Below are 23,617 nucleotides of genomic sequence, written 5' to 3' on the forward strand. Positions count from 1 at the left end.
TTAAAAATGACCAAAGAATTATTTTTCTCCTATAATTAAAAAAAAAGAAAGGCTGAGAATTAAATGACTCAAGGATTGCAATTTTTGAACATGAAAACTACTAAGGGTTTGATTATATATTATATATATATGTGTATATAAACCCTACCAAGGGTTAGATTATATATATTATATATATAATATTTATGTTATATATTATATATATGTAATATATAATATTTATATATATATATTTTAAATATATAATCTTCCTTATAGTTGTCCTTCCTTTGGTCCAGGGTGGGAGGATGGAGGGGAGGCTGCTACTCTCCACCACTTCCTATGTGCCTCTACCCTGTCCTTAATCCCAGCTGTTGAAACTACTCCTATCCCCTACCTGGGTATATGAGGGATTTTATACCCTTGTGCCTGTGTGTCTGTATATATATAAACTTTGTACAAAAAGCAAGCCCCACTGTGTGGTGGCTGCTGCTCAAATGCAAGTAGTCAGTCAGTTGGTGTCTGTCTGATGTTTCTTCTCCTCTGACAATAAAGGCAGTATATTAATATGTTATTCTGGGATTTTTTATCACAAGTAAAAGAAAAAATTTTGTGTAACAAAGAGGAATGATGTCAGTTTTGATTTCTAAATTCTTGGATGTAGGACTTTTCATCTCTAGTAGACTATATGTTCCATGAGGACAGAAGATTTGTTTATCTTATTGCTTCCTACCCCTTGACATTTGGCATAGGGTTCAATGTTTTGAATTGAGTTACATTCTCATCTTCAGTAGAACTAAATATCTTCTTGATGCTTTAAAAATATATGTAGGTTTTCTACCTGTTGATTAGGAGGATAGCTGCATATTTATAGTGTGATATTTATTTGTTTATTTGTAAGATTATTTATTTATTTATTTGAGAGAGAGAATGAGCATGGGGGGCGCAGTGCAGAGGGAGAGAGAGAAGCAGACTCCCTGCTCAGCAGGGAGTCAGATGTGGGGCTGGATCCCAGGACCTGGGATCATGATCTGAGCCGATGGTAGATGCTTAACTGACTGAGACACCCTTTATTTATTTTGGTACTATTGTCTAGAGAGCTAATTATTTTTAAACTTTTTTTTTTTTTTAAAGCAACTTCTGTGGTTTGACATTCCATGCTTTGGAGATTTTCTTCCTTTTGTCACAGTACTTTATGATCAGTCAGCTCTTATGTTTAAAGTTCAGTTTACTTAGTAATAAACAGAGTAATATAGTTTGAAAGGAAATGTATGTTCTCCTAAGTTTCAAATAAACAAACTTGAGGCTATGTATTTGCAACTATATTTTCTTATGTGGCCAATTATTCTTGTAATTTCATGCAAAAGCCTTAAACATGTCTGAATTTGGAAATAAAAAAGACAAACAGTGATGATGCATGTGCGTTTATGCATTTGTATAAGAGTGGTGCTTGTCAAACAATTAGCTTTGTGACTGGGATTATAGAGTTCAGTACTTATTAGTGATTAATATTACTAATATATAGCCACTTATCCTCAAATACAGATATAGTTGTGCTGACTGTATATTTTTTATACTTACAGAGATTATACCTCATAAATAGGTTTTAGCCCAAAGTCCATTTTTAAGTTGATTATCTAGCATCATTTCCCCATACACACAATATTATAGAGTCAGAGGATTGTAGAACAGGGAGTTAACTAAGAAATCGTCTAGTGGAAACTCTTCAACTTACAGACGATTAATTTTGCCTAATTTTCCCCAACTGTATCTTTTACTTTTATACTTTTATATTAGAAAATATGGAAATGATATCATTAAAATATAGTAATTAATTAAAATATAAAAAATGACATTCAGTAATTGTTTCTTTCTCATTGCTTCAGGTTAGGGTAAAGTATATTAATTTACTGGAGTATTAGAGGTTGATAGAGACAATAGAAATTATTTTAAGGAGGCTCCTCGACAAGTTTAAGGCTCTTAGAGTCTATTGATAATGGTTGGTTCTTCATTATAATTATTTTTATTTCAAAATATATTATTATCTTTCTTTTTCTTAGTGTTTTGCTAATTCTGTTGGCATCAGGCATAAACAAACATTTTTTGACATAAAAATTAAGATATGAAGAGATAGGTGATTTTTATTTTTAAGGAAATAAAGTATGGAAGAGAAAGGAGACAAGAAGAACTTTGAAAATATGGCTTAGTACAAATAAAAGAAATTAATTAAACTGTGATTCTACAAACATTTATCTGGAATGAAGTCAATTTTTTTTTTTGAACGGTTTCTACTGAAGACCATCAGTTGGTACTGTCAATCCAGTGGTGGCAGAAAAGGTGGGCAGAGACAGATGGAATCTTGCATTTACTTTATAGGTTGTGAACAGTTGGAGGCTTATAATTCAGGGTGTACTTATTAATGTTATTTTACCTAATGTGCATGTACATATATCCAGTTGTCTAGAACAAGACCCTCTACCTGAGGCAGCACCTTTCCCAGGGGACATTTGGAAATGTGAACACATTTGTAGGTGTTACAATGACTAGGAGATGACAATGATAATAAGTGGGTAGGGGCTAGGCATTGTAAACAGTGCAGTGTGTAGTAAAATCCTGCACACTGTTCTATCCAAAATGCCAATAGCACTCTGTGATACTGTGTTTTATAAGAAATATATATTTGGTCTTTGTCCTTCTTTCTGGCAGGGAGCTCCTAAAACTGTTGGAATTTCCTAAATGATAGAGTGATAAATGTGTCTGTTGTTATGTTAATGAGGTGACAGTTGGACCCCACCTAGGGGTTGGTTGCCTAGGAGGGAGAACCAACTAAGTATTCAGAGGGTTTTAACTTTCAGTCCCACCCGCTGACCTCTTGGGAGAGGCTGGAGGTTGAATCAATTGCTAATTGCCAATGATTAAATCAGTCATGACTATATAGTGAAGCTTCTATAAAAACCCAGAAGCATGGGGTTTGGGGATCTCCTGGGTTAACACACGGAGGTGCTGATTGAGTGGCCAGCCTGGAGAAGGCATGGAAGCTCTTGTACCCCTTACCACATACCTTGCTCAATGCATTTGTTCCATCTGGATGCTCATCTGTATCCTTTATCATATGCTTTTATAGTAAACTAGTAAACATGAGTACAGTTGACCCTTGAACACACGGGTTTGAGCTGCATGGGTCAACTTGCGTGTTTTGTTTTCAAGTTTTTATTTAAATTCCAGTGTAATATTAGTTTCAGGTATAGAATTTATATCACTTACATACAACACCCAGGGCTCATCACAACAAATGCTCTCCTTAATACCCATCACCTATTCAACCCATCCCCCTGCCACCTACCTGCTAGTAACCATCAGTTTGTTTTCTGTAGTTAAGAGTCTGTTTCCTGGTTTGTCTCTCTCTTTTCTTCCTCCCTATGTTATCTGTTTTATTTCTTAAATTCCACATATGGGGGCGCCTGGGTGGCTCAGTCGGTTAAGCGTCTGACTCTTAATTTCGGCTCAGGTCGTGATCTCAGGGTCTTGAGATCAAGCCCTGTCTCTGGCTCTGTGCTCCGTGGGGAGTCTGCTAGAGATTCTCTCTCTTCCTCTCCCTCTGCCTCTCCCTGCCATCTCTAAAATAATAAATAAATAAATCTTTTAAAAAAATTCCACATATGAGTGAAATCATTTGGTATTTGTCTTTCTCTGACTTATTTCACTTAGCATAATATTCTCTAGCTCCATCAATGTTGTTGCAAATGGCAAGATTTCATTATTTTTGATGATCTCACTCTTTCTCTCTCTCTATATATATACACTCATTCTTTACATATAATATATATGTGTGTGTGTACACAAATACATATATACCATATCTTCTTTATCCAGTCTTCAGTTGGTAGACATTTGGGCTCTTTCCATAATTTGGCTATTGTTGATAATGCTGCCATAAACATCGGGTGTATCTCTTCGAATCAGTATTTTTGTATCTTTGGGTAAATACCTAGTAGTGCAATTGCTGGATCATAGGGTAGTTCTATTTTTAGCTTTTTTAGGAACCTCCATACTGTTTTCCAGAGTGGCTGCATTCTTTTTTTTTTTTTTTTTTTTAAGATTTTACTTATTTATTTGACAGAGAGAGACACAGCGAGAGAGGGAACACAAGCAGGGGGAGTGGGAGAGGGAGAAGCAGGCTCCCCGCTGAGCATGGAGCCCAATGCGGGGCTCGATCCCAGGACCCTGGGATCATGACCTGAGCCGAAGGCAGACGCTTAATGGTCTGAGCCACCCAGGTGCCCCCAGAGTGGCTGCATTCTTACCAACAGTATAAGAAGGTTCAAGTTTCTCTATCCCCTTGCCAACACCAGTTGTTTCATGTGTTCATTTTAGCCATTCTAACAGGTATGAGCTGATATCTCATTGTAGTTTTGATTTGTATTTCCCTGATAGTGAGTGATGTTGAGCATCTTTTCATGTGTGTGTTAGCCATCTGGATGTCTTCTTTGGAAAAATGTCTGTTCATGTCTTCTTTCCAGTTCTTAACTGGATTATTTGTTTCTTGGATGTTGAGCTTGGTAAGTTCCTTATAGATTTTTTTTTTTTTTTTTTTAGAGATTTTATTTATTTGTTTGTCAGAGAGAGAGAGAGAGGGAGAGAGCAGGTGCACAAGCAGGGGGGGTGGCAGGCAGAGGGAGAAGCAGGCTCCCCACTGAGCAAGAAGCCTGATGTGGGACTCAATCCCAGGACCCTGGGATCGTGACCTGAGCTGAAGGCAGACACTTAACCAACTGAGCCACCCAGGCATCCCTGTTCTTTATAGATTGTGTATACTAACCCTTTATCAGATATGTTATTTGAAGATATCTTCTCCTATTCTGAAGGTTGCCTCTTAGTTTTGGTAATTGTTTCCTTCACTGTGAAAAAGCTTTTTATTTTCCTGAAGTTCCAATAGTCTATTTTTGTTTTTGCTTTCCTTGTCTCAGGAGACACCTAGTAAGAAGTTGGTCTGGCCCATGTCAAAGAGGTTACTACCTGTATTCTCCTCTAGGATTTTGATGGTTCCCTGTCTCACGTGTAGGTCTTTCATCCATTTTGAATTTATTTTTGTGTATGGCATAAGAAAGTGGTCCAGTTTCATTCTTTTGCATGTTGCTGTCCAGTTTTCCCAACACCATTTGTTGAAGAGACTGTCTTTTTCCCATTAGATTATTCTTTCCTGCTTCCTTGAAAATTAGGTGACTCTAGAGTTGTGGGTCCATTTCTGGGTTTTCTAATATGTGCCATTGATCTGTATCTGTTTTTGTACCAGTGCCATACCGTCTTGATCACTACAACTTTGTAATATAACCATGATGTCCTTAACTGTGATGCCTCCAAGTTTGCTTTTCTTTTTCAAGATTGTTTTGGCTATTCAGGGTCTTTCCTGGTTCCATACAAAGTTTAGAATTGTTTGTTCTAGCTCTGTGAAAAATACTGGTGGTATTTTGATAGGGATTGCATTAAATGTGTGGATTGCTTTAGGTAGTATAGACATTTTAACAATGTTTGTTCTTCCAGTCCATGAGCATGGAATATATTTCCACTTCTTTGTGTCATCTTCAATTTCTTTCATTAAGTATTCTGTAATTTTCAGAGTACAGGTTTTTTACCTCTTTGGTTAGGTTTATTCCTAGGTATCATGGTTTTTGATGCAGTGGTAAATGGGATTGATTTCTTGATTTCTCTTTCTGATGCCCCATTATTGGTGTGTAGAAATGCAACAGATTTCTGTAGGTTGATTTTGTATCCTATGACTTTGCTGAATTCGTGTATCAGTTCTAGCAATTTTTTGGTGGAATCTTTTGGACTTTTTACATAGAGTATCTTGTTGTCTGGGAAGAGTGAAAGTTTGACTTCTTCTTTGCTGATTTGGATACCTTTTATTTCTTTTTGTTGTTGGATTGCTGAGGCTAGGACTTTCTGTACTAGGTTAAATAACAATAGTGAGAGTGAAGATCCTTATCTTGTTCCTGACCATAGAGGAAAAGCTCTGTTCTTCACATTGAGGATGATATTAGCTGTGGGTCTTTTGTATATGGCCTTTATGATGTTGAGGTATGTTCCGTCTATCCCTACTTTTTTGAGGGTTTTTATCAAGAATGAATGCTGTATTTTGTCAAATGCTTTCTCTGCATCTATTGAGAAGATTGTATGGTTCCTATCCTTTCTTTTATTAATGTGGTGTATCATGTTGATTAATTTGGGAATAGTGAACCACCCTTGCAGATCAGGAATAAATCCCACTTGATCATGGTGAAGAATTCTTTTAATGTACTGTTGGATTTGATTTGCTAGTATCTTGTTGAGAATTTATGCATCCATGTTTATCAGGGATATTGGTCCTTATTGTGGGGTCTTTGTCTGGTTTCAGATTTGAGGTAATGTTGACCTTGTAGAATGAGTTTGGAAGTTTTCCTTCCATTACTACTTTCTGGAACAGTTTGAGAAGAATTGGTACTAACTCTTTTTAAATGTTTGGTAGAATTCCCCTGGGAAGCCATATGGCCCTGGACTTTTGTTTGTTGGGAGATTTTTGATTATTGATTCAATTTCCTTGCTGGTTATGGGTCTGTTCACATTTTCTATATCTTTCTCTTTCAGTTTTGGTAGTTAATATGTTTCTAGGAATTTATCTAATTCTTTCGGATTGCCCAATGTGTTGGCATATAATTTTTCATGATTTTTTAAAATAATTATTTGTATATCTGTGGTTTTGGTTGTTATTTCTCCTCTCTCATTTGTGATTTTATTTATTTGGGTACTTTTGCTGCATCCCAAAGGTTTTGGACCTTCATGTTTTCATCTTCATTTGTTTCCATGTATTTTTAAATTTCTTCTTTAATTTCCTGGTTGATCTATTTAATTTTAGTAGCATGTTGTTTAACCTCCATGTATATGTGGTCTTTCCAAATTTTTTCTTGTGGTTGACTTCAAATTTCATAGCATTGAGGTCAGAAAAGTTGCATTGTATGATCTCATTCTTTTTGTTGTGGCCTGATTTTTGATCTAAAATGTGGTGTATTCTGGAGAATGTCCTGTGTGCACTCACTTGAAAAGAGTGTATATTTTGCAGCTTTAGGATGAAATGTTCTGAATATATCTGCTAAGTCCGTCTGGTTCAGTGTGTCATTCAAAGCCACTGTTTCCTTGTTGATTTTCTGCTTAGATAATCGGTCCATTGCTGTGAGTGGGGTGTTAATGTCCCCTACTATTATTGTATTATGATCCATGAATTTCTTTATGTTTATTGTTAATTGATTTATATTTTTGGGTGCTCCCAAGTTAGGGGCATAAATATTTATAATTTTTAGATCTTCTTAACGAGTAGATCCCTTTATTATGTTAAAATGCCCTTATTCATCTCATGTTATAGTCTTTGTTTTAAAATCTAGCTTGATTGATATAAATATGGCTACTCTGGCTTTCTTTTGATGTCCATTAGCCTGGTAGATAGTTCTCCATCCCCTCATTTCCAATTTGCAGGTGTCTTTAGGTCTAAAATGAATCTCTTGTAAGCAGCATATAGATGGATCTTGTTTTTTATCTATTCTGATACCCTATGTCTTATGATTGGAGCATTTAGTCCATTAACATTCAGAGTGATTACTGAAAGATATGAATTTAATGTCATTGTGTTACCTGTAGAGAGTTGCTGTTTCTGGTGATGTTCTCTGGTCCTTTCTAGTCTTTGTCACTTTTGGTCTTTCCTTCCCACTCAAAGAATCTCCTTTAACATTTCTTGCATGGCTGGTTTAGTGGTCATGAACTCCTTTAGTTTTTTTCCCATCTAGGAAACTCTTTTTCTCTCCTATTCTGAATGATAGACTTGCTGGATAGAGTGTTATTGGCTGCAGATTTTTCCCCTTCAGCATGTTGAATATATCATACCACTCTCTTCTGGGTTGCCAAGTTTCTGTGGCGAGATCTGCAGCTAGCCTTATGGGTCTTCCCTTGTAAGTTAGAGACTTCTTTTGTTGTTTTGCTTTTTGGATTTTTTCTTTACCACTATATTTTGCAAATTTAACTATAGTATGTCTTGGCGTTGGCCTGCTTTGTTGACTTTCATGGGAGTTCTCTGTGCCTCCTGTATTTGAATGTCTGTTTCCTTCCCCAGATTAGGGAAGTTTTCAACTACTATTTCCTCAAATAAACCTTTTACTTTCTTTTCTCTCTAGACTCCTTTGATATGAACGTTATTATGTCTGATGGAGTCATTGAGTTCCCTGTCTACTTTCTTGATCCATCATTCTTCTTTCTCTCTTTTGTTCAGCTTCATTATTTTCCATAATTCTATCTTCTATATCACTGTTCATTCCTGTGCTTCTTCTATCCTTATGGTCATTACATCTATTTGGTTTTGAATCACAGTTATTGCATTCTTCATTTTGGCCTGATTGTTTTTTAGCTGTTTTATGTTTGCAGTAAGGTTCTCCCTGATGTCTTCCATGCTCTTCTCAAGTCCAGCTAGTATTCTTATCCCTATTGCTTTAAATTCTGGATCAGGCATATTTCTTTTTTTTTTAAAGATTTTATTTATTCATTTGAGACCCAGAGATACAGAGAGAGAGAGAGAGAGCATGAGCAGGGAGAGAGGTCGAGGGAGAGGGAGAAGCAGGCTCCCCACTAAGCCAGGAGCCCGATGTGGGGCTCGATCCCAGGACCCTGGGATCATGACTTGAGCCGAAGGCAGATGCTTAACCATCTGAGCCACCCAGGTGCCCCTGGGCATATTTCTTCTATCTGTTTCAATTAGATCTCTGGCCATTATCTTTTCTTGTTCTTTCTTTTGGGATGAATTCCTCTGTCTTGGCATTTTGTCTAGGTCTCTTGTCTTCTGTGTGGTAGAAAAGCCTGTTATGTTTTCTACTCCCAAGAGTAATGGCTTTATGAAGAGGAGGTTATATAGTGTCTATGGCCTGGTGCTTTAGGAAGTGTCTATGGTGTGTGCTGCATGCACTTTGCTGCTGTGTTTTGGCTGTTCTATCGCTCAGGTTAGTTGTTGGCAGAGGTTCTCCTTGCCTGCAGTGGGTAGTGTTTGGACCTTGGCCAGAGTGTGGTGAGTTTTAACTAGTTGTGCTCTGGTCTGCTTGTTAAATGAGACCTAATGCTACTTTCATTAGAACTGAAGCTTTGCAGAACTCTGTGATCAATAGACATGGTGCATGTGGGGGTTTTTGCTGGTTTTCTGGGGAAGGAACCTGCTGAACTGGTCCTTAGGAACACTTGTCTGAAAACAGTACTAGCAGAGCCTAGGGGGGCAGGATTTGGTGTAAGCTGGTTAGGCAGCCAGTGTTGGCACTGTGCTGTTTAATGAAGTTGGTTTATGCTGACGGTTGAAGGAGGGAAATGGGCCAGCCAACTCCTTTGTCCCCGGAGAGGGGACTCTGTGCTTCCTGCTCTCAGGGAAACACTCTCAGAGGAGTGAATAATTTACCCTTGGGCATCCCAAGTGTTTTTCAGATTGCTATTTTCATGCTCTCTGTTTCTAGGTTGCTTGCCTGCCTGGAGCAACTCAGTGCACTTTGAGCTCTATCCCAGCCAAGCCTGCTGACTTTTAAAACTTCAAACTTTAAGGACCTTGTGTGATGGAGACTGGTGCTGGTTTTCTGGGGGAGGGTTTTGCCACACTGCAACTGATGCAGGTTTCACCAAGAAGGGCAGTTGCATCAGAGTGCAGGGGCATGGGATTTGGAACAAAGCAGGCTAAACAGCCAGTGTCTGGCTTAGCCACTCTCAGCAGGTGTCTCTCCACCTATGCTGAGGGGTGGGGTTGGGGGGTGGAAATGGCACCCACTGGCTCTTTTGTCCCTGGATAGACTCTGAGAACACCAGCTCTCACAGATGCACTCCAAGAAGAGTGAATAGTCTCTCCCCGTGTACCTTAGGCGATCCTCTGATGGTGCCATATCCCCGGTGCTCGCCAACCCCCCCCCCCAGGTTGCTTGTGTGCCTTCTCTCCAGAAATAGGACAGCGCCCTCAGGTCTCTGTCCCAGCCAATCCCACTGACCTCTAAAACTTCTGTCTTTGAGGCCCATTGATTGGAAAAACACAAAAATCAACCCCTCTCAGTTTCCCAGACAATGGCTTTGGGGAAGTGTTCTCCTTGTGCATATCCCTGTGTCCTCCACTCTCTCTCACCTTGCTCCTTGACTAGGGCTCCCTCCTCTCCACAGCATCACAATCCACTTCTCCCCCAAACCACGTCTCTGCACTTCCTACCTTCCTCGATGTGGCCTCCTCTCTCCCTCTAGTTGTGCAGTTTGTTCTGTCAGTCCTCAGGTCGATTTCTTGGGTATTCAGAATGATTTGATAGTTATCTAACTGTGTTCCAGGGAAGAAGCAAGCTTAGGGTCCTCCTACTATGCTGCCATCTTAGCTCCCTCCACTTACGTATATAATACAGTACTGTAAATGCATTTTCCTAATAACATTTTCTTTTCTTTAGCTTACTTTATTGTAAAAATACAGCATATAACACGTCTAACATAAAAAATATGTATTAATTGACTGTTTTGTTATCAGTAAGGCTTCTGGCAAACAGTAGGCTGTTAGTTAAGTTTTGGGGGCATCAAAAGTTCTACATGGATTTTCAACTGCACGGGGGACTGGATGGGAGGGTGGGTGGTGCCCCTAACCCTGCTGTGAGCCTCTGTAGCAAATTAACCAAACCTGAACTTGGAGGGAGTCATGGAAACCTCGCATTGTAGCCAAATGGAACAGAGTTGTGGGTAACCTGGGGATCTGCTACATGTGATTGGCATCTGAAGTGAGACGGGAGCAGTCTTGTGGGACTGAGCCTGTGAGATTTAAGACTATCTCCAGGCAGTGTAAGAACTGAGTTGAATTCTCAGACACCTTACTGGTGTCCCCAGAATTGCCTGGTATTTTGTGGGGGGATCCGTCTCCATATGCAGTGGAATTGGTTCCAGGAACCCATAATCCCCTTTTCCCATTTCCTGCCCTCTTAAGGAATTCTGGTTTAGAAGATGTTTTCTTAGATAAACTTTCTCAAGTTAGAGAAGCTACAGAATATCTCTAAGATGAGATTAACCCTCAAATTTCCCTATATCTTGATTTAAGAAACGAACTCCTATTCTTTTTTTAAATTTAATTTTATTATGTTATGTTAATCACCATACATTACATCATTAGTTTTTGATGTAGTGTTCCATGGTTCATTGTTTGCATATAACACCCAGTGCTCCATTCAATATGTGCCCTCTTTAATACCCATCACCAGGCTAACACATCCCCCCACGCCCCTCCCCTCTAGAACCCTCAGTTTGTTTCTCAGAGTCCATAGTCTCCCATGGTTTGTCTCCCCCGATTCCCCACCCCTTCATTTTTCCCTTCCTACTGTCTTCTTTTTTTTTTTTTAACATATAATGTATTATTTGTTTCAGAGGTTATGAAAACTTGCTTCTCATCTCCATTCCTTATCAGTATTATCACAATTAGACTCTAAATTCCCAGAGGGAATAATCATGTGAGTTTGGTTCACCACTGCATTTTCATTGCCTATTTCAGTTTAAGGAACATAATTGGCATTCAATACATATTTGCTGAATGCCTGCCATTTACCTAGTAATTGAAGCATGAAAATCTTGCAGGCATGTTTTATTCACTTGTTTCTTCATTTTTCCATACATTATACTTAGATTCTACCATTCCTTTGTATTTCTAATACTTGCTACTTATCTTTTATCCAGTATTCAACTCTAGCTTTCATTACCTGTCTCCAAGACTACCACATTTACAATTAGAGTTCCATTCTCAAGTCTCTTCATATCTTAATTCCTCATTGTGTACTACTACAAGTAAATCTTTTTAATTCATTCATATATATATATATATTTTTTTAAAGATTTTATTTATTTATATGAGAGAGAGAGCGAGTACATGAGAGGGGGGAGGGTCAGAGGGAGAAGCAGACCCCCTGCCAAGCAGGGAGCCCGATGCGGGACTCGATCCAGGGACTCCAGGATCATGACCTGAGCCGAAGGCAGTCGCTTAACCAACTGAGCCACCCAGGCGCCCCATTCATATATTTTTAATAGACTTTATTTTTTGAGCAGTTTTATGTTTACAGAAAATTTGAGCAGAAAGTAGAGTTTCCAAATACTCTTTACCTCTCTCCTAGTTTCCCATATTATTAACATCTTGCATAATAGTGATATATTTTTACAATTAATTAGTCAATATTGGTACATTACTATTGACTGAATTCAATGTTTGTAATAGGGTTCACTGTGTTGTACATGCTAGGGTTTTTGACAAATGTATAAGGACATGTATTCCCCATTATAGTATCATATAGAATATTTACTGCTCTAAACATTCCTTGTATTTCACCTATTCTTCCCTCCTTCCCTAATCCCTGGTAACCACTGATCTTTTTACTATTTCTATAGTTTTACCCTTTCCAGAATGTTATATACTTGGAAAAATACAGTTTATAGCCTTTTTAAACTGATTTCTTTCTCTTAGCAATGATGTATTTAAGGTTCCTTCATGTTTTTTCATGACAAGATAGCTCATTTCCTTTTGTCACTGAAAAATTTTCATTGTATGGATGTACTACTGTTTATCTATTCAATTGAAGAATATTTTAATTTCTTCCAAGTTTTAGCAATTATGAATAAAGCTGCCATAAATATTCATGTACAGGTTTTTATGTGAATGTTAAGTTTTCAACTTGCTTGGGTAAATACCAAAGAGTGCAATTGTTGTATTGTGTGGTAAAAGTATGTTTAGTTTTGTAAGAAACCACCAAACTGTCCTACCAAGTGTCTGTACCACTGCATTTCCACCAGCAATGAATGAGAGTTTCTATTGCTCCAATCCTTGGCAGCAATTTGTGTTGTCAGTGTTCTGAATTTTAGCCATCATAGTAGGTGTGTAGTGATATCTTGTTTTTGTTTGTTTGTTTTGTTTTGCTTTATTTTGTTTTTTAGAGAGGGAGACACACACAAGTGGGGGCAGGCACAGAGGAAGAGGGAGAGAAAGAATCTTAAGGAGGCTCTATGCTCAACGCAGAGCTCTATGTGGGGCTCGATCTCAGGACCCTGAGATCTTGACCCGAGCAGAAATCAGGGGTCGGACACTTAACTGGGTCACCTACGTGCCCCTGATATCTTGTTGTTTTAATTTACATGTCTCTGATGACATATGATGTGGAGCATCTTTTTATATGCTAATTTTCCATCTGTATTTCTTCTTTGTGAGCTGTCTGTTCATATCTTTTACTGATTTTTTAATTGGGTTGTTTGTTTTCCTATTGTTGAGTTTTAAAAGTTATCTTTATATTTTGGATACCAATCCTTTATCAAATAGGTGTTTTGCAAATATTTTCTCCCAGTATGTGTATTGTTTTTTCATTCTCACAATAGTGTCTTGCAAGCAGAAGTTTTAAATGCTAATAAAGTTTAACTTACTAATTTTTCCTTTCATGAATGATATTTTTTGTGTTTAATCTAAGACGTCATCACCACACCAAGGTCACCTAGATAATATTCCCATATTTTTTCTGCAAGTTTTATACTTACGCATTTTACATTTAGGTCTGTGATCCATTTTGAGATAATTTTATGAAGCGTGTAAAGTCTGTGTCCCCGTGCATTTTTTTCCCAGATAGATGTCCAGTTGTTATAATACCACTTTTGGAAAAAATTATCCTTTCTGTATTGAACTGCCTTTGCTCCTTTGATTTGATCATTTCTCCTCTTTTTGCCAATATTATTTCTCTGAAGCATTTGGGAATTTCTGTAGATATATCTTCAAATTTAATTTCTTATCCAACTCTCTCTAATTTGATCCTAATCTTTTCATTATGTTTTTAATTTTAATAATTATAATTTTCATTTTGAAAAGTTCCACCAAGTTCTTTTTTCAAATTTGTCTGGTCATTCCTGATAGTCTTTTGTTATTGATTATCACTGTTATTCTGTCTTTTATTTCTACAAATATTTTATACCATTCTATATTCTGTATCTAACATGCCAAGATTTATAGTCTTTAGGCGTGTAAATCTAATGTTCCACTCATGGTAACTTGTCTTTCCAGGTAATCTTTCTGTGAAAGATTTGCTTATTCTTAACATGTAATAACATGTGACCTAAATTGTGGATAATTTCCCCCAGGGAGAATTTATAACTGTCTCTTCCTAGAACCCAGGTATATCAAGCAGCTGGTGCTACTTCATTCTCCTTCAAGAATCTTTCTCCAAAGCAAGGTCCTCAGACTGGGCTCCCCCCTTTTTTCCTGGGTCAAGTTGCATTTTCTTCCTAGCAGTGCTTTTATCAGTGCCCTTCTCAAAACCCTACCCCTCTTGTTTACATCTTGCTCACATCTCAGGTACTCACTCACTTTCATTTCCTTTTTTTTTTTGCAATGTGGTGGTCCTTGGAGACCTCAATTACTTACTACTTGTGAGATCAACAATGCAACAGAGAGTTCTTATGCATGATATGTGCAACAACAGAGTTCTTCAGAGAATCAATACTGCCATGATGTAGAAACTGTGAAGATCTTTCTTCGTTTCTTTTTGTTTTTTAAGATTTTATTTATTTATTTGTCTGAGAGAGAGAGGTAGGCAGAGGGAGAAGCAGGGTTCCCGTTGAGCAAGGAGCCCCATGTGGGACTCGATCCCAGGACCCCGGGATCATGACCTGAGCTGAAGGCAGACGTTTAGCTGACTGAGTCACCCAGGTGTCCCAAGATCTTTCTTTCTAAGGTGTGATGTTCTACACTACAGGAGAATGAGTGCCAGACATTTTATTTTTAATAGTTCTGTTACAACAATGAAAAGTTTCCCGTAGACTCACTGTCTACGTCCTTTTGATAAAGAAGTCTCTCTCATGGCTAGACTATTCTAGTCTTAATGTTTAACACGAGGACTTCATATGTATTGTTAAAGAAGGATTTAATGTTGACTCGAATTCTTGTCCTTTTTTCATTGAATGTAGAGTTTATATCTCTACATTTAAAAAAATATATTTATTTATTTTAGAAAGAGAGAGAGAGCATAAGCAGGAGGGGCAAAGGGAGAGGGAGAGAGAATCTCAAGCAGACTCTACACTGAGCATGGAGCCTGACACAAAGTTTGATCTCAGGACCCTAAGATCACAACCTTGGCTGTAACCAAGAGTCGGATGCTTAACTGACTGAGCCACTGAGGTGCCCCTATATCTCTACATTTTTAATAAAATGAAAAATTTGTTACTATATGCTTTATATTCTGTACCTGGATTATAGTAATAGTTATATTTTTACATGCCTAATATATTATAAACGATGGGTCAGAGCTTCTCATTTATTACTTCTAACTACTACAACAATCCTAAAGGTAAGTAGTCCTTTTCTAGAGATAAATAAATGAAAAGTTGAAATAGTTTATAAAATATAAAGCACAACTTCAGTTTATATGCTGATCAGATATTTGTTCTGAAAATAGGGGAAGTAAAATTTTATGACAGATCAATATCCCTGTAAAACGTTTAGATTCGGTCTTCAAGTCATATCTTTGCAGTTGGCTTCGTCAAAACAGATCTTTTAATTTTTTTCCAGGAACTTTATGAAAATAAAAAGTTAGGGATTAATCTTTATGATCAATATATCTACTAATCAATTATAGTGGCATAGGAGTGGAACTCTTTTGAAAAAATAATCAAATAATTTTGAAGCCATGAAGTCACTCGTAATGAGCTGTATCCATAGATAAGAAAGATGATCAAATGAATTCATAACTAGAGACTAACATTTCCAAAAATTTTAAAAATAAATATAGAGGAAACTGAATAGAGTGACACTTTATAGTGGCCTTATCTGAAGATTGCTCATTGATTGATCTTTTCATTTAGTAGCTAGGGTATGTTAAATACATTGGCCTTATTACAGAACATTTTTTCTTCAACTTAATATTGTAATAAAATAATAAAATCCATTATATACAATGTAATGTATAATAAAATAAAATGTAAATCCATTTTATATAATGTATAATAACATATTATCTCTCTCTCTATATATATATAAAGTGAACTTAATTTGTATCAAAATACCTGTACCTTCTTCTAATGTGCAAGAATAGCATTTACATTTCTTTCAATTTTCATCAAATAAATGTGTAGATGCTACAATATTTAATAGACAAATTCAGGAGGAAAAAAGTCTGTCAGAGGTTGAATAGATTCAACTTTTATGACTTGTTTTAATTAATTTAAAATGAAAAATGTAAATTGCCTTAGGGAAGTCACATAAATATAATTAATCAATAAGTATTTTATTAAAAGTGTATTATGTTCCCAGACTTGTAAGCGGGAACAGAATAGGATGCAGAAGATATAAGTTGTTAGGGTATTCTAGCTGTTATAGACAAAACCTAAATCTCGGTGGTTTAACATAATAGAAGTTTCTTTGTTTCTCAGATCAAGCTTATAGGGTTATTTAGGCTGTTCTGATTTAGGAACTCAGGTCTCTTTCAAATTTTTGTTCTCGCATCTTTGTGTGTGGTTTTCAAGTCTACCCTGCTTATTTGCTTCAAGGTGGAAAGGAAAAAGACACGGAGAATCTTTTGTAGGAGGGTTTTTTGGTGAGGTTGGGGGCAGATTTTGATGGGCCTGGTCTGGAATGGTGCACTTTACTCCCACCCTCTCTTCTATGTTCCATTGGCTAGAACTCAGCCATGAGACTATATCTAAGTGCAAGAGAGGTTGGGAAATGTAGTTTTTAGCTCTGTGCCCAGGAAGAAAAAGACATGGTTTGTTGTAGCATAGGGAAGTTCTTGAGATAGATATAAAATCATTGTATATTAAAAACTGAATTGTTATTATTTAGACATATATCTATCATTTGGTATATAAAGAACTGAGGCATATGAAGTTTAAATAACCTGCTTAAGTTTATATAAAGTAGAAAAATTAATATATAAATTCAGGTCATTTTGACCCCAAGACTAGGGTTCTTTTATTTCTTATCATAGGCACAATCTAGTAGAGGATGCAAGAAGTAACTACATGTCATGCAGTTAAGGAACACTGCCAAGGCCATTAACTGGGACTCTTTCCCTTGGCCTGAGATAGTGTAATTGGTGTAGAGCCCAAAGATTATTTTGATTGATTCACACAGTAATTCAACACTTTTTAAAAAGTAAGTTACTGTCTTAGTCTGCTTAGGCTGCCATAACATAAAACCATAGGTTGTTTTAAATGACAGAAATTTATTTCTCACAGTTCTGGAAGCAAGAAGTCCAAGATCAAGGTGCCAGTTGATTCAGTTTCTGGTGGGAGCTCTCTTCCCAGTTTGCAGACAGCTGCCTTCTTGTTGTGTCCTCTCTTAGCCTTGGTGTGTGCATGTGGAGAGAGAGAGATCTTTCTCTTTCTCCTCTTAGAAGAATACCAATCCTATCAGATTAGGTAGGTCCCTACCCTCATGATTTCACTTAACTTTATATCCTAAAAGCTTTATATCCAAATACAATTGCATTAGGGGCTGGGGCTTCAACATATGAATTCTGGGGGAACACAGTTCAATCTACAGCAGTTACTAATATTTAAAAATCAAAATTTCACGTGAAACTTCAGACTTCTGGCTTCTGTAAAAGCAAACAAAACAAAACAAAACAAAAGCCTGCAGAGTCTGACCCCTTTGGACTTCTCTTAACACATGACAAAAACAAGAAAACATCGACAGCAGAGAGAGAGAGGGGTTGTGGCTTTATGGGCATTCTTTCCAGTTCAGCACAGTCCCCTTTTAATACCTGCTTGGCTATTTGTAAGCATTTACTTTTGTGATCCTTGGATACAGAGTATCCTGAAAGCGTTCTAGAGCTCTTGTGTGTAAATCTATAGGTTTTGGATGTATCTCCCCTTCATCTGCTTGAGGAAATTGAAGTTCTTTCTTTGTAGGAGAGTTGCCTTGCAGGTGAGCATCAATAAAGTAGTGAATTTTGTCCATAGACAGTGTTTACTTATAGCCTGGGAAATTATGAAAGTTATCTTGGGGACAGCATTCAAATGTCAAATAGTTATTTGGATCCATGGTCTACTCTCTGACCTTGCCATAATTCTTAATCTTCCTGTGTCCCTGACTTTATAATTATATTTATATCATTTCTCTTAATCTACTTTTCTTATCCATATTTAGAGGCAGTTTTTTGCAGACTTCACATAGTTTTAGACAATAATGCATACTTACTGAACACAGAGAACTGTATGTTTTTATTTCAAGAGAGACTCAGAAATAAGAATATATTGTCAAATTACATTTTGTGATGTAGAACATACATCATAGCATCATAGGGCACTTAGGGCCTCATTCTGAAAATTATATCATTCATAGTTCTAACATTTGACTCTTCCATTTTAACCTTCCACATCTTTTACTTCTTTAAGATATTACTTTGGAGATAGATCATAAACACTGGTCCATGTACACCAGTCACCATATCTTGAAAATTCTCAAGGATTAGATGAAGCAGGCAATTCAGTCATACATATAGAAAATGACAAGAGTGAAGGTATTAGCATTTTGGTGTAAATGTCTTAGCTACTCCAAAGATGATCTATCCAGATCACAGATTGAGGTAAGTTTCCAAGGCTTATAGCATACGCTACATGTAGACAAAGGAAAGAGGTCACACTTTAGCACTTCTTGGGTCTCAATTTCTTTATCTACAAAATAGGGACGATAGGAATATCAGCTAATATAGTTGTATAAGGATAAATTATCTGAAGCATGTAAACTGCCTAGAATAATGGCTGGCACTTAGTAAGAACCAACACGTTTTATTATTTAGGGGGGCAGTATATCCAAAAGGTTAAGACAATGTTTTTTTTTTTTAAAGATTTATTTGTCTACTTACCTACTTATGTACCTATCTATTTACTTATTTTAGAGAGAGAATGTGAGAGAGGGCAAGTGAGGAGAGGGGCAAAGGAAGAGGGAGAGAGAGAATCCTCAAGCAGACTCCCTGCTGAGCATGGAGTCTAACCCGGGGCTCCATCACAGGACCCTGAGATCATGACCTGAGCCAAAATCGAGTCCACTGCTTAACCGAGCCACCCAGGCACCCTGACAATGGATTTTCAAGACAATTTAGTTTTCCTTTGTATCCTGTGTCCTCCACTTCCTAGTTATATGAATCAAGTTTGCAGTTTCTTTATGTGTAGAATGGGCAATAAAGAATAGCTACCTTGTCAGGTTATATAAATATATAATGAGACAGAAATAGTGTAAAGATATTAGTTCAAAGTTTGGCATATAACAAGTATTTGATATATTACAAGTAGATGTGTAAAATAGATGATTGTAGAATGCTAGTTCCAAATGGGGGGAAAAAAAAGATCGTGGAAAAGCTTATAATGATATCAGTGACTTGATTTAAAAAAGAGTGGATTCTTGGGGTTCCTGGGTGGCTCAGTTGGTTAAGCATCTGCCTTCCGTCCTGGTCATGATCCCAGGGCCCTGGGATCGAGCCCCACATCGAGCTCCCTGCTCAACGGGAGCCTGCTTCTCCCTCCTCCCTGCTTCTGCTCTCTCTCTCTCTCAAATAACTAGATAAAATCTTTAAAAAAAAAAAGAGTGGATTCTTGCTCTGTGTATCTCTACAGTGTGAGATTAGGCATGATAATGCCTAATGTCATATTAAATCAAATTCATATCGCATTATGTGAATCAAGTTAACTTACATAGCATTTATAAAGTATGTAGTATTTGTTTTGTGTAAAGAATTAATATGGTGTTTTAAGAAACTTTGGCCAGGAGAAAAAAAGCTGTTATAAATATTTTATAATGTGTTGTTATTATTTACATTGACAGTGAAATAAGAAAAGCCTTCTTGGGGATTTTTATATTCATTGCCATGTGGCAAATATTGACTAAGATGTTTGTCAGTGTTCATTTTTAAGTATGATCATTTTTGATAATTATTGAAATAAGCTATCAAAATGAATGCTTAGCATTTTAAAAAAATGACCAACTTTTCATGGTGGTTGTCAATTAAAAATGGAATGAAGCAGATTTTCCAGAAACATATGTCATTACCTGACACTGAATTCTAATTTACTGTATCTAGTGGCTCTTGCTATTGGCATTTTTAGTATTTGCCATGGATTGAAACCTGGCTCCAAATAGGAATCACCTGGAGAAGGGTATTTATTTATTTATTTATTTATTTATTTATTTATTTATTTGACAGAGAGAGAGAGTGAGAGAGAGAGCATAAGCAGGGGGAGCGGCAGGCAGAGGGAGAGGGAGAAGCAGGCTTCCAGCCCAGCAGGGAGCAGGTTCAGGGCTTGATCCCAGGACGCTGGGATCTTGACCTGAGCTGAAGGCAGATGCTTAACCAACTGAGCCACTCAGATGGCCTCTGGAGAAGGATATTTATTTATTTATTTATTTTTAAAGATTTTATTTATTTATTTATTAGAGAGAGAGAGAAACAGCATAAGAGGGGAGAGGGTCAGGGGGAGAAGCAGGCTCCCCGCTGAGCAGGGAGCCCGATGCAGGACTCGATCCTGGGACTCTGGGATCATGACCTGAGCTGAAGGCAGTCGCTTAACCAACTGAGCCACCCAGGTGCCCTGGAGAAGGATATTTAAAATAGAGAAGGCCACACAGACTTCCACCCGTGGAGATCTTGTTTCCTAAGGAAAAGGACCAGGAATCTGTACTTATAAAAAAAGGCGTCTTAACGATTCCAGTGATCTTCTGAATTGGGAAATGCTGATCTTTTTTTTTTTTTAAAGATTTTATTTATGTATTTGAGAGAGAATGAGATAGAGAGAGCATGAGAGGGGGGAGGGTCAGAGGGAGAAGCAGACCCACTGCCAAGCAGGGAGCCTGATGTGGGACTCGATCCCGGGACTCCAGGATCATGACCTGAGCTGAAGGCAGTCGCTTAACCAACTGAGCCACCCAGGCGCCCGGGAAATGCTGATCTTTTGCTCTAACACATCTTTATTCCAGTCCTAAAAATACAGTGCATGAGATTTTCATAAATCTTTGCAAAGATCAGATAAAATATACTTTTTGGTAATGTATATGTGAACTCTATTTGAATCATTTTGGAAGAATTTAATTATGTGACATATTTTATGTAAGGGCTTTCATCAATTACAGAAATAAAAGTTTTAAGAAGCCTCAACTTAAAAATTAAGTTTTTGACATTGACATTCCCATGAATCTGTTGTTCATAAAATATTTCTCACTGAGGCACACTATGGACAATTTTTATAGTGGATATTTTTATTTATTTATTTTTTAAAGATTTTATTTATTTATTTGACAGTGAGAGATGGTGAGAGAGGGAACACAAGCAGGGAGAGCTGGAGAGGGAGAAGCAGGCTCCCCACTGAGCAGGGAGCTCAATCCCAGCACCTTGGGATCATGACCTGAGCCGAAGGCAGACGCTTAACAACTGAGCCACCCAGGCACCCCTATAGTGGATATTTTTAAAGCACAGGATGTTTAGGTTTCATATTTTTGTCATTTGCTTTTTAGCCTAAATAGTTGTATGTCTTGAGTTAAAAATCTTTCCCATGGAAACTATTATCTGATGATACTTAAATTTTAATTTGTCTCTTCTTATTTTTAAAACAGGAGTTCTTCCAGTGTGCTATCAGCTCACACTATGTTTATAAAGCAATATCCTAAAATATTCCTGCAGAAAAAACACAGACTGCCTAAACTTTTCAAACAGGAGGGAAAAAGGTAATGATGTCTTCTTTTGGAAGCAAGGTTGATGTGTGTGTGCATTAAAGAACAAATGGAACTCAAATAATGAAAGTATTTGATCTGTTTCCAGCACTCCATGCTAGGGAGTTTGATAAGGAAGAGTAAATTCACACAATCATTTTGGAGGAATTTTAATTTATATGGTATGATAATTAGGACGAATAAATGTATGTTGCTCCTTTAGTTTTATCATTAAAATGAATAAGCAACTAGTCTTATATAATAAACATGAAAGAAAATACTATTAGGAATGTGAAAGATAATACAATAAAAGATACAAAAAAACCTAAAAAAATTAAAAATTATGATAGAATACCTTATATAACTGGAGGCTAATTTGATAATCTAGATCTTATTGGTTAATTTTCTAAGAAAAATATGCTACTGAATTTATTCAAGATGATAAAAATTAAGAAATTGTTATAGTATAAAGAGAAATTGTGAAAAGTACTCTTCAAAAGTATTTTTTGAAGCAAAAAAGAACAAAAACAAAAATTAAAAACCCATAGCCCAAGTGATATCACCAGAAGTTCTTTTCAGATGTCCAAGAAAAGGTAATTTCTGTGCAATTTAATTTTCCCAGAGTGTTGAAAATAAAAAATAGTTTGAATTTGCCATGTACATGTAACTCTGATATCAAAACTTAACAAGAGTGGTTACAATAATAAACAAGAAATACCAATTTTAATTATGATTATTTAGGCAAACATACACAATAAAATTTCAGCAAATGAAATAATACAATAGTGTAATAGATTTGTATATCATGGTTAAGTTGGCTTCATCTCATGAGCATAAAGAAGGTTCATCATTAGAAAAGCTATTATATTTTTTTTTTAAAGATTTTATTTATTTATTTGACAGAGAGAGAGACACAGCGAGAGAGGGAACACAAGCAGGGGGAGTGGGAGAGGGAGAAGCAGGCTTCCCGCGGAGCAGGGAGCCCGATGTGGGGCTCGATCCCAGGACCCTGGGATCATGACCTGAGCCGAAGGCAGATGCTTAATGACTGAGCCACCCAGGCGCCCCATAAAAGCTATTATAATTTTATAATATTATTAGCTCAATGAGAAACTGTATGATCTACCAATGCTGAAAACGTATTTGATGTAATTCAGTATCTATCTATGTATAAAATCATGCTTTTATGCGTAATGTGTGCAGTAGGTGGCCATTAAATAGTACAAAACATTTATATTTTCAGCCAGAAAGAAATTACTCTAAAGTAGCAATAAAAATACCTTAAACTGAATTAAAATAAAATTTCATAAAATATATTAAGAAATTATAAATCTCTACACTTAGCTGCACTGGTCCTTCATGTAATGTGATGAACCCATATATGCCTGGATGGTGGGACTGGAGCTCAGGTAATTCAGAGAAGTTTTTCGCAGAATATAATTGATGAAACATGAATCTTGGCAGATACTAAATACCTACACTATTAAAATTATTCATCAATAGTCTTTACCTATTATCATTGCCATATTCAACACTCTATAATTCATTTAACATAAATGTCATGTGATAGATATAATAGCAAGACTTTGAAGTATGGCATGTGCCTGGTTGTGAACATATGGTGAGAATGCCTGATGACAGGGTATTTGCTAAATATCGAAGTGCAGGAGGGTAGAAGAAATGCTTCATACAACCATTAAATCCATTTGGAGCAATGCCACATTAATGAAAATAAATGGAAGACCTGGCTGAGACATAGGGAAACAGTTCTTCCAGAGCAAAAAAATGTGAATACAGAGCACAAATGAGATCGAGGACTGCTCAAATGATTGTCTAAAATTTATTTTATTTATGAATTAGCTAGAGAGAAGGTAAATTTTTGGTAGATTCACAGATGTAGGATATCAAACAGACATTTCT

The 23,617-nt window shown here is 36.8% G+C and overlaps 1 protein-coding gene across 1 annotated transcript in view; it reads left to right on the forward strand.

Annotated features, from left to right (window-relative positions):
* CNBD1 (cyclic nucleotide binding domain containing 1) overlaps window positions 1–23,617 on the forward strand; it is a 314,879-nt gene that overhangs the window by 22,206 nt on the left and 269,056 nt on the right. The window contains exon 3 of the mRNA XM_081817128.1: window positions 21,602–21,712. Coding sequence (XP_081673254.1) covers window positions 21,602–21,712 — 111 coding nt within the window. The remainder of the gene's footprint in view (window positions 1–21,601; window positions 21,713–23,617) is intronic.

The sequence above is a fragment of the Leptonychotes weddellii genome, chromosome 4 (assembly GCF_054177405.1).
Source record: "Leptonychotes weddellii isolate Sample4059 chromosome 4, ASM5417740v2, whole genome shotgun sequence".
In the NCBI taxonomy this organism is placed as follows: Eukaryota; Metazoa; Chordata; class Mammalia; order Carnivora; family Phocidae; genus Leptonychotes; species Leptonychotes weddellii.